This window comes from Onychostoma macrolepis, chromosome 10, assembly GCF_012432095.1.
Source record: "Onychostoma macrolepis isolate SWU-2019 chromosome 10, ASM1243209v1, whole genome shotgun sequence".
Classification (NCBI taxonomy): Eukaryota; Metazoa; Chordata; class Actinopteri; order Cypriniformes; family Cyprinidae; genus Onychostoma; species Onychostoma macrolepis.
In genome coordinates, this window is record NC_081164.1 from 16,126,371 (window position 1) to 16,139,053 (window position 12,683).

A 12,683-nucleotide genomic window follows, 5' to 3' on the forward strand; every position below is an offset into this window, starting at 1 on the left:
GGTGATTTTTTTTTTTTTTGCACCCTCAGATTCCAGATTTTCGAATAGTTGTACCTAGGCCAAATATTGTCCGATCCTAACAAAACCATACATCAATGGAAATTTATTCAGTTTTCAGATGATGTATAAATCTCAATTTCGAAAATTGACACTTATGACTGGTTTTGTCGTCCAGGGTCACATATATGTATATATATATATATATATATAGTCAACATTTGAAGTGGATCAAAAAAGTTAATCAAAGTTGTCCTAAGATAAGAACACATTTTGGTTTTAGGACAACTTTGATGAAAGGTTTTAATCCACTTCAAATGTTGACTAAATATATATATATGATGCAAATTTCACAAATCTTATTATACGATATGATGAATTTGATGATATAATGATAACTTCAATTTAAAGGATTCAGTGTATGTACGATGCATTAGTCTACTTAACTCTGGTGCATTCTAATTCTTGATGCATTATTATTTATTATGTCAATTGTATATATGGCTGAAATTTAAGAAAAGAGAGAGAGAAAAAAAATATTTTCTTCCTTTTATTAATTTTCCTTTTTTGTAACATCACCATCCAAGGGATTTGACACATTTTCAAGAGCAAGCAAACATCCTCAAACAGCACAGCCAACAGAATAAACACCAGCACACAACACGTTCACTTCTGGAGTGGGGAAAGAGAGGGTTTGGGATTATAAATTATGGCAGTCTCAGACTGATCAATCTTTCAGTTCCCATCTGCATTTTACATAGATTACATACCACGCATAGAAGAACATTCAAGCGTACATAGCAAAGTGTGTGTGTGTGTGTGTGTAGTGTAGTGTTAGTGCCAACAGCTGCTCTGGGATCAGAGGAAATGCTTAAGGCATGTTTCATTTGAACTGTTGCATATGCTCATATGATCGAAAAGGAAAAGACATGGAAATCTCACATAGGACAATTCTGTTCTCAATTCATGCCATATTTTCACACCAACTTCAATGAAATAAAATAACTTCATATTTTTGACTTGCTTTTTACAATGAAAAATAAACTAATCATTAAATTTAAAATACGAGAAGCAACATTGTGGATACAAATACAAATTAAACAATATTTAAATGTTAAAAAAAAAAAAAAAAACGAGTAAGATTGGTTTTCTCTGAATTTATCTTGAATTAAATGTATTACCTTAACTTTTTTTTATTGTTTTCCATTTCAGTAATTTTTTTTTTTTTTAAAGACAAAAATACCAATAAAGAAGAAAATTATCTCTCAAACCATCAACCTACAATTCAGAATATGCCACCATGCAAGAAAGGCGGGAAAGGACGATGGCGGCTGTCTTTTTTTAACGGTGGGTTCTGTATATGGTTTGTGTTACACTGTAAGTTGAAATGATCCAGCCATTCAATGTTGTTTTAATAGCACCAGACCCAGAAGGGTTGCTAAGGGCATGCTTCCGATGTAATGTGTTGCCATGACAAATAAAAGAGTCAGATCCTGTTGTCTAGCAGGGACAGTCGTCATAGTAACAGTGGAAAAGCAATGAGGTCAGCAAGAAGTGAACAAGAAACAGGAAGAAAGAAAACAATCATAACAGTCATGAGGTGATAGACTCTACAGGGCCTGCAACGGCCATTATTAACACATCAGTCCTTGCGAACAGACAAATAAATCATTATAACCTCACATCACCCTCCTACATTTGAGAGATACACATTCCGACAACGCACAAAGACTCACTTTTCTGTTGCTGTAGTTTCGCTTAACTCATGATTTTTTAACGACCCTAAAGTTTTAAAAATAATTTAAAATGGGACATTTCAGTGAGTACAGGGTGGTGTCCTGTTAACCTTTATTTGGAGAATGGTCATTTTCTTAATCAGTGATGTAAAGATGTAGGCTAAACATTCTTAAAACAAGAGAAATGCACAAGTATGTAGGATATGATAACTTGTATTTTGATTTAAATGATTTTTCTTACCCCATTCATACAGACTTACACAAGCGTATAGCATATTCTGTGACAAAGGAAGTCTGCTTTTATGAATGCAAAAGTTTGCGTTCACTTTAGAACTTTAGTTTGCGGAAGCATTGAAATATAGTTTGTCCTCCCACCGCAAGTTATTAACAATGTTTTGCGAAGTTTCTCTGAGGAACGCAAAAATTTTGCAAGAGAACCCAAAAGTATTAAAATAGGCCTATATAATTGTCCTCCCACCTCATTTTACTTGACATTAACATTACTAAAGTTTTGCAAGTAAACTCAGATGTTTTCAGAATGACGCAAAAGAGTGAACGCAAAGTTTCTCTGGGGAACACACACACACAAAGTGAACGCAAAGTTTCTCCGAAGAATGCCTGTTTTAGTTTCTCTGGGGAAGGCAAAAAATTAAAAAATTAAATTAAATAATAAAAAAGAAAATTGTGAGAGAACTTGAAAGCGTTGAAATATAGTTTCTCCTCCAACCACATTTGACTAAACTTTACTATTACTAACGTTTTACAAGCAAATGCAAAGTTTCTCTGGGGAACGCAAAAATTCTAAAGCATTGACATCCCCACCTCAGTTTTTTCCCCCAACACCAAGTCCATTTAGGAGCACCATATCCTCAGTTTGGAACAGTCAACAGTGTTCCAGTACACAATAAGTATACAACAACCAAGCAGCACTAAACATTTAAGTTTAAACTCTGTCAGCGCTGGAATGAATCAGAGCTTGTGTGTGTGTGTTTCTCTGTTGAGTCACAGAGGAAAAGGCAAGCAATGGAGAATAATGATACCGGCCAAGATTTTGCCGATGTGCAAGAGGGAAAAGAAAACAGCTGGAGGACGGGTTTACTAAATGAAAAACATACTAGCCTATACAAAAAAAGTCCCACATTGCTAATCCATAGTGAGATTTAAGCAAGGCACGTTAAAACCAGTTAATGCCTTTTTATAACAATTTTTACTTTCAACTATGCCTTCTTTGTCTGAGCTGAACATAAGCTTTAGCACCATCCACAAAATGTGGATTATCCTTACTTTAAGAGTTCTGTGGCAATATCTACTAACTATAATGTACTCATAAGCAGATAAAACATTTCAAATGTCTTTCTCCTAACAGCAAAATAATTAAAAATACTGATGACTATGCTGATTTTTGTCCAATCAAATGTTCTCTAGAATGACAGTGTCCCTCCCTCAATACCACAAGCAACCAACTAGTAGCTATTATACCAAATCACAATAAATGACTGACATACCTAAAGCCTGGTTCTTTCAAAAAAGATGATCCCTTCAGTGTATCCTGTCCAAACGTCTTGTTTCAAAAGGAAATGCGTCAAACACAGAAGAAAACTGATACTGTGCTAGCTGTCTTAGCTAACCTATTGTTAGTACTAGCTGCTCAATTCACTGCCCTTTGTTTTTTTAGGACATGTTTTTTAGGTTTCCAGACCAACTTGGAAGAAAACCAAACAAAACAACAACAAAACGCTCATTCATTCTTTGATCAAATAAAATAACACCATGAAAAGATGGAGCTGCCACAGGTGCAGTTGTTGAAAATCACCTTTAACTTTTAACTTTTATTTTTATGATATTATTACAGTACGTAGCATTTAACTACGGCACTAAAATGGATGCTGTGATAACTCATACTTTAAAAAGCCTTTCAAAAGCACTATGACGAGTTAAAGAGAAAAATCTGGCACCTTTGTATCGGTTAACCGGCTATTTTACTTTCAACAGCCTTTGAGTTGTTTCAAACAAAAAACATTAACAAGCTCTTGTAGAAGTACTCAACGTGATCAGTACATCTCAGGCACAGCTTGGAGTTAAAGATACAAAGAAGACACGTTAGCGTTAAGGTCTGCGATATCACATTTGTTGACATAGAAAGTAGCGGCATAGTCACTCAATACCATCAAATCTCACAACTCGCATGGCACATTTGTTTTGCGCTGCAACCAAACTTACAGAAACATCCATCTGGGGGTTTGACTCTCAGCCCAAAGTTTACTTAGTATGCATGGAGCCTGATTTTTGTAATCACATGTAACTCTTTAAGCTCAGCTCACACATGCACACATTTTTTTGCACTAATTGCTTTGTCCACAAGGTGGCAACATGTCAAGTTTTTAGTTCAATTCTACTCCGCATGTGTCGAGCGCCTATGTTTGCACACGCTATGAAATGAAATAATAATTTGAAAGGCAACATGTTCGGCTGTAAACATTCAGCAAGTGTTTGCGTTAACACTTAAGTATACTTTGGGCTTTAGTGCAGTAGGAAATTGCTGCTAATTTCATGGAGTTACATTCACGTTGTTCTTTAAAAGTGACGTAACCGCATTTCCTTTAGCTAACTATGGAAGCTAAAAAGAAATTGCGACTTTTTATCTCACAATTCAGACTTTATTCACCAGTTCTGACACAAATTCAAAATTCTTGCGATTCCAAGTTTATATATCGCATTTCTGACATTTTCCCCCAAAAATTCTGAGTTTACATCTTACATTTTTTTCCCTGAATGGAATAAAAAAAGTAATTGAAACTTTATTCTTATTCTCAGAATGGCGAGAAAAAAGACAGAATTGTAAGATACAAACTCTGAATTGCGAGAAAAATTACGAAAAAAGTCGCAGTTACCTTTTTATTTTGTTATCCCGTGACGGAAACAAGCTTCCATAAATAACACCTGCTAAGTTGTCAATAATAGTCCTCACAGTGGCTAAACAACTCACTTTTTTTTTTTTTTCACACAACCAAATACAAACTTGACTTTATCGTCTTCTTAACCTTTACTTATTAAAGCAGCTTGCGCAAAAAAAAAGGGTTTGAGGCCAAAACAGGGAAGGCTTCCAGCTATAACCATTTGCGGTCCTCTCTTATTTTCTCCAACATTGCTAAGCTGCTTGTTTTTACATGCGGTTTCTTCTTCAGTAACATTAACAGTGTTAATTAAATATCTCTGGTTGTGAAACAACACATGGTTTTTAATCAGCGACCACTGGAAAAGCTTTCTTTTATTGACTGGTACAGAAAGTATCGCATTGAATGCCACGGAAAGGGCACGGGCGGAATACGGTCAGGTGTTCATACTGATGTAAACTGATTGTTTGAGTAAAAAACGTAATAAAAGATTCCCAAAAATAACAACATTCCTAATGTAGTAGATCTAAAAGTCTTCACAGACTTTTAGCCACAAACATAGACACAAGAAAGCCAGCACTCTAACCCTTGCCTTGTTAATAAGTAACAATGATACACAGCTTTTCTAATACACGCACTTGATCCCTCTGATTTCAAAAAGCAAATAAAGTTAAATACAAAAATAATAACATGACTCGTGGTGGGTAGAAAGTACAGTATAAAAATCATACAATCAGAAGTGCTCAAATGTGGATGTTACATTTTTTCCTTCTCTCTTCACATGAGGCAAATACTTTGTTGTTGTGTTTTTTTTTTCTCTAGATGTCTCCTTTAGGAAGTGGTGCAAGGTTGGGAAAAGAAAAACAAGGGAATCGGGTGAGAGCTCAGGGGTTGGGAGACTAGGGAGCGGATAATCATAGGCCCTGTGGAGGGTTCTTGATGTGACACGGTGATCTCCGCAAACGCCTCCGTAGTAGACATCCCTCCCCCCCAACCCCGTATTCTCCTGTCGGCTGGAGGACGGCGTCTAGCCCAGGCTGGTGATGTTGGCCCTGCCACCAGGGGGCGCAACAATGCGCTGGGTGTTACGGCGGGGGATGTTGTCATCAACCTGAGCGCCTGAAATAAGACAGATCAAAAGGAAATCAACCTTATTGTGTATAAATATTTAAACATGATGGCTTACTGTGCAGAGCTGGGTAGTAACTGATTACATGTAATCTGGATTACGTAATCAGATTCCAAAAATTAAGTACTCTTAATTAGAGTAAGTTACATTTTAAAATACACGTAATCAGACTGCAGTTACTTTTTTATGGATTACATGATTACATATATTTCACACAATAGCAATACATTATTCATAATTCATTGATTCTCCCTAATTTCTCTTTTTCATCTTTTAAATTTTCCTTTCTAAAATAGCCTACCGATTATATACATATTATATATGTGTATATATAGTCCAGTTTTGTGGACATTCACACAAAGATCAGTCATTAGTCAGGTGGCAAAAGCATTTGAACACTGGATTTACAAAAATAATTTCAGGTTTAAGAAGGGTTTCAACATTGCATCAACTACTGATGAACACATTCATTTTTATTTGAATTATTACTCTGTAGGTTTTTTAAACCATGTATTATTAATTATAACTATATTCACGTTAATTCTTCGTTACATGTAATGCAGGCATTCCAAAACTTTTTGTCATCTAAACCTTATTCACCAAATATATTTGCTTTAAGTATTGTGGTGCCTTACACAAAAAATAAAAACTGATCAGGACTGATGTTTGCTATTATAGTTAGGCCAGAGTTACTAAAATATCAGTTTCATCAGTGCATCTTAGATTTTGTATTCTCCTGGGTGCACAAACTGCATATTATATGAAAATTATAATATAAAAATGTGAACTTATCGGTTTTCCGTATCGGTATCGGCCATGAGAAGGACTTAATTATCGGTTATCGGTATCGGTTCAAATTTTTCATATCATGCATCCCTACTATTTAATTTATATTTAATGTTGCGTTTAAAAAAATAAAATAATATTAGCCTATATGGTAATGACGTATCATGCATCTCTGTTGATTTTTAGGTTTAGATTTCTGTAAAGTACTCACCGGAGAGGCTGAAGCCGGACTGGTGCAGGTTGCGGACCGGTTGAGAGGGCTGCTTGGCAGGAGAGGTTTTGGCAGAGGAAGCAGGGGTCACAGCTTTGGGCGTCACTGAAACTTCACAGACCGGCCCGTCGTAGAGACCCCGTGGGACGCCCCTCAGTTCAGCAAGCTACAAAACAACAGTGCATGATAATGTTAATAAAACACAGCTAATCTGATAACCTCAAACATTTAGAAAACTACAAACAGTTAAACATTAATGAAGAAAAATATTTAATAGAAATGAATTTACATTTATATTAATAGGCATGACATTTTAATTTATGAATAAGTATATTTACAGAATAAATGGGTAATCTATTTATTTATTCATTTTAAAATCAGTCTCCTATAAAACCAACAATAAAAACAATGATATATATATATATATATATATATATATATATATATAAAATTTTATTGTCAGCACGCTATAAAACAAAAATATGAAAATAATATATAATAAAATAATAACATTCTATTTTAAAACAAATTATAATATTCAAAAATCAGAAAATAATAATAACATTAACAATAATAATAATAATAATAACAACAACAACAACAACAAAATAATGAAAAACATGATAGGCATTAATTGATATTTATATTAACGAAAACAAAAATGTAATATGAAATGCATGCATATAACATTTAAATACAGGAAAACAAAAATATACAGCAATACTCATAATAATAATAATAAACAAAAATAAAAGTAATGTGTGTGTGTGTGTATATATATATATATATATATATGAGTATTAATAATAAACAAAAATAAAAGTAATATTCGACAGCAACAAAAAATCTATAAAATAGAAAATATATTTAAAAATCTAAAAGACAACAATAAACTAATAGAAGCAGAAAATGTAATGTGTGCGTGTGTGTGTGTATATATATAAAAAAAATAATAATACTAGCATTCTATAAAAATTATATTGTAATATTCCAAAACATCTGATAATAATACTAGTAATAATAATCAATAACACAATATGGTCACTAATCAATTGTTTATCCATAAATTTCAAATTAGAAAAGCTGATAAAATAAAGGAAGTTGAATGCATAACTCACCCTGCTGCGAGCCTTTATCCTCTTGTAGACATAGTCAGGGAAAGGTTTGCGGGTCACGTAGCGGCCGGATCCCTCAGTGGTGTGGAGATTCCCATCCTCCAGCACGATCTTTCCCTGGCTGATGACCACCAGAGGCGCCCCACGCACCTCAGTGCCCTCGAAGATGTTATACTCCACTGCCTGGAAAACAAGAAGCAACAACATCACAGAACAAGAACCTTCTGCTGATTTACAAACATTTCCAACATCTACCATTTTAGAAGCTTCCGAAGCTTATGAAGCAAGAAATCATTGCATAAACAATCCAAATCCCTTCCACATACTGAAGCATGATGTTCCAGTGGAAATGGAAGTGATGTTCTATGTCGGAAATCATTATTGATCCTTTCAGACAGCTATTTAAACAATCTGTCAAAGACAAGTTGTCAGAACCCAGACCAGTTTAGAAATACAGTGCAAAGAAAACAAGGAATGTTGGAAATGAGAGGGAGTGAATGAGGGAGGAAGTATATTGAAGTTTACAGGGTGTGTGTGTGCTGGCAAAAGTGTGACCACCCTTCTAAATGCTACTGGCGCTTGGCTAAAAGCAATACAGTTCATCCCACAAGACCTAAAAACAGCATGAGCTTATTCAGCGAGTCTGATAATCAACACACACATGCTAACACACCTACACCACAGTTCTGAATAAAAAAAGAAAAAAAAGAAAACTGTTTCCTTAATCAGGACTTTTGTTTTGTTTCCCAGGAAAATGTTCTAGACATTTTTAAAACTATTTTAAAAACAAAATAAACAATATAAATTTACTTGAGAAGCAGAATTGTGTAAATATTAAGACGGAGATGTTTCTTACGCTCACCAAGGCTGCATTGATTTGATAAAAAATACAGTAAAAAAGTATATTGTGAAATATTATTGCAATTTAAAATAACTATTTTCAAATTCAAAATATTTTAAAATGTAACTTATTCCTGTGATGCAAAGCTAAATTTTCAGCATCATTACTCCAGTCTTCAGTGTCACATGATCCTTCAGAAATCATTCTAATATGCTGATTTTCTGCTCAAGAAACATTTATTATTATCAGTGTTGAAAGAATTGTTTTTTGTTGCTGTTGTTGTTGAATATTTTAATGGACACTGTGATACATTCTTTTGTAACAATGTAAAAATATTTACTGCATTCCACTTTTGATCCATTTAATGCATCCAATATGTGGTAACACTTTATAATAACTGCACGCTATGAATCATTACGTAAGCATTAGTAAATAGTTAGTTCATCCTTTATAAAGCATTGTCCCAACATTAATAGTCATTAGCAAGCAGTTTATAAATACAGCTATAAATGCCTTGTTCTTGATTTATAAGCATATCTATTACAAAGGAGATTTAAAGACTCAGTTATCTTCCTAACAGAAAAAAATAAACAAACACAACTGTACACTTGAATTTTTATTTGATTTCATTTTTCTCTGAAATTGCAGAGGTTTATTTTTCATTTTTTATCAAGTGTACAGTTATACAGTTTCATTTTTATGCATCTTGAAAAAATATTTCTGTGTTCTGTAACCCTCTGTGTTGTGTTTGTTTAACTTTTCTGTTTGGAAGATAAATGAGCCTTTAACTCTCCTTTGTAAATGCTTTATAAGGTATAATAGTCCTGACTTTAGATGAGCTCACAAAAATAGATGGCTGGCAACTACTAAATGTTTTATAACTACCTGACTTAATCATGAATTACAGCAGGAATGTGTGTTAATAAAGCAATTATTAACACACTGAGCAACTATTATCACGTGTCTAAATAATAAGAATTATAAATGTGGGTAACACTTTACAATAAGGTGTCATTTATTAACATTAGTTAATGTATTAACTAACATGAACCAACAATGAACAATGCATTTATTACACTATTTATTATTCTTTGTTAATGTTAGTTAATGAAAATATAGTTGTTCATTGTTAGTTCATGTTAGTTCACAGTGCATTAACTAATGTTAACAAACACAACTTGTGATTTTAATAATGCATTAGTAAATGCTGAAATTAACATTAACTAAGATTAATAAATGTTGTAGAAGTATTGTTCATTCTTAGTTCATATTTACTAATGTTGTTAACTAATGTTAACTAATGAACCTTATTGTAAAGTGTTACCTAAATGTGCATATAAATAGTTTATTAATCATTTCCTAACACTTTCTAAATGATCTTATGAACCACTGACAACTCCTAAATAACTGGTTTTAAATAACGTAATCATTTAGAAAGGATAAATTGATCATTAATAAAGTATGAAAATACAATTATTAAACATTATAGATATGCTCAAGAACAAAACATTTTTAGCTGTATTTATAAACTGCTTACTAATAGCCTATTAATGTTGGAACAGTGCTTTATAAAGGATGAATTGACTATTTACTAATGCTTAACTAATGATTAATAGTGTGCAGTTATTATAAAGTGTTACCTAATATTTATCTAACACACTTTTGCTTCTAAACTAATCTTTAGATTAACAAAGAACAAAAGAACACAACTCTCAAAAGCCAGTGTGTTGTAATCTCACAAGCACAAATAGAAGACATTAAAAAAAAGATCCTCATGGTTGTGTGTTGTGTGCACTGTTACGCCTCCGAAGCAGGCGGGAGACATCAATTACCCAGAAGTGCTGAGAATGACATCACTCGCATGAGTAAGATAACCCACACCCAACATTCGGTCAGAACAACCAGAGTTCTCTGGTCAGGACTGCAAACCACCTTCACGAGAACACAGCTTTCCTCAATGGTAAACTACACTGAGGGACGTAAATCACATAAACACCAATGAATCCTGCAATCTAACTCACCAGATTGTGGCTCTTCGCTGAGATGATCTTCGTGACATCAGGGTCCCACAGAACCAGATCGGCGTCTGAGCCCACGGCGATGCGGCCCTTGCGCGGGTACAAGTTGAAGATCTTAGCGGCATTGGTGCTGGTGACGGCCACAAACTGATTTTCGTCCATTTTTCCAGTTACCTACGAATGAGTGGGACCACAGGGAGAGATGACAGCTTGTCTCGGTTGTGTTTGTGTTCACTTGAGTGTGCTTGTCTGTTCGGCTGGGACTATTTAGACTCACATGATCACTGACTGATTTTGTTTATATGACTGAAGGAAGTGTAGATGCTGCGCTGTGGCAGCTTATGATTAAATGTCTCCCCTCATTTTTTGCAGACTAGTATTTCTGCCTCACCACACATTTGTCCCAGATGATGGACATCCTTTCTTCAGTGCCGTTGGTTCCTTCAGGGATGAGGGTGAAGTCGTCTTTACCCACAGCTCTCTGGGCGGTGTTAAAGGTGCAGTGAGCGCTTCCTGTTACCTGCAGATCCCCACTGGAGCAGGAAGTGGGTGAGGAGACAAATTTCAAGTTAGGACCAAACAATTGAGTCTATTCTACAAACATTTATATTGATCCACTCAGCAAACACTTTTCACAATTGTGTCCTCTTTAAATGAAATGATCTCAGAGCAAACTAATGTTCTAAAATCCCATTTTTTAAATTCACACTGTTGTTGGCCCAAAAAGTGCCACAGATATTATTATTGTTGTTATATTGTTGCTGTAAACAATGATAACAATGATAATACATAATAATAATAATAATAATAATTATTATTATTATTTGTATTTATTAAAATGATTCAATATTATATTTTGGATATCTCATTGGATATCTGGATATTGTTATTATTAGTATCATAATTATTTGCACCATTAAATTTATAACAATAAATACTAAAATATTATGATAATATAATAATTATACATAAAATCATTATTATTATTATTGCCAATTAATACTGATAATTGTTATAATTAATATTGCTAATAAAATCCATACAAAATACAATAATTTTATCATTATTGCTTCACTTTGAATATTATTTAGTAGTTAATTTATTTAGTAATAAAACACTATGATAATTATTAATATTATAAAATTAATAATATAAATATTATATATTATATATAATAAATGCAAGGTATATAAGAGATATCATATGTAATAATAATAACAATAATAAAGTGATGATGATGATAGTAATATTGCTAATAAAAACAAAAACAAAACAATAATTTAATAATTTAATCATTAATTCTTCACTAAGAATATTATTTTGTAATATATATATTGTGTATTCAATTTTATAATTAATAATAAGAAGAATTTTTATAATTAATATTGCTAATAAATATACATACTAAAATACAATAATTTTATAATTATTGCTTCATGTGGAATATTATTTTGTAATTAATTAATTTAGTAATAAAATACTATAAGACTTATTAATATAATAAACTGAATATAATAATAATAATATTTTTATTATCTCTTTACTTAACACATCTGTAAAAGTAAACCATACTGCAGACTTGAAGTCAACTCCTAAACTTAAAGTCAACCCTTCAGCTAACGTTAAAGTCGTCTGAGGTAATATGGAATTTTTTGAACCACTCTCATACCCCACAAATGAACCAATTTAATTTCTTATGGTACACTTATTACAGGGCTCCACCACTGAAACGAATCAAATCAGTAATGCATACTACAAATAAACAGCATACTACCATGACAGCAGTGAGTTGAGATAGTCCGGTGTGGTGGGATCCGGACTCAAGGGTGGGGACGTGATGTAGGCGGCGGCCTTGGCCCAGTTCTTGCTCCAATAGTGCGAGCCGTCCGTTCCAAGACTCGCTGTGATTGGCTCACCGTACACAACGGTGCCTAAATGGTTCAAAGATACCGAATT

At 33.4% G+C, this 12,683-nt stretch overlaps 1 protein-coding gene across 7 annotated transcripts in view; it reads right to left on the reverse strand.

Annotated features, from left to right (window-relative positions):
• Positions 1-533: 533 nt before the first annotated feature.
• The window catches only part of dpysl2b (dihydropyrimidinase like 2b), a 32,876-nt gene continuing 20,726 nt past the window's right edge, over positions 534-12,683 (reverse strand). For all 7 annotated transcript variants that reach the window (XM_058788423.1, XM_058788426.1, XM_058788424.1 and 4 more), the window contains 6 exons: positions 12,502-12,658; positions 11,119-11,260; positions 10,731-10,901; positions 7,872-8,051; positions 6,754-6,919; positions 534-5,746 (listed from right to left, as the gene is read on the reverse strand). In XM_058788423.1, coding sequence (XP_058644406.1) covers positions 5,655-5,746; positions 6,754-6,919; positions 7,872-8,051; positions 10,731-10,901; positions 11,119-11,260; positions 12,502-12,658 — 908 coding nt within the window. In that variant the 3' untranslated portion in view covers positions 534-5,654. The remainder of the gene's footprint in view (positions 5,747-6,753; positions 6,920-7,871; positions 8,052-10,730; positions 10,902-11,118; positions 11,261-12,501; positions 12,659-12,683) is intronic.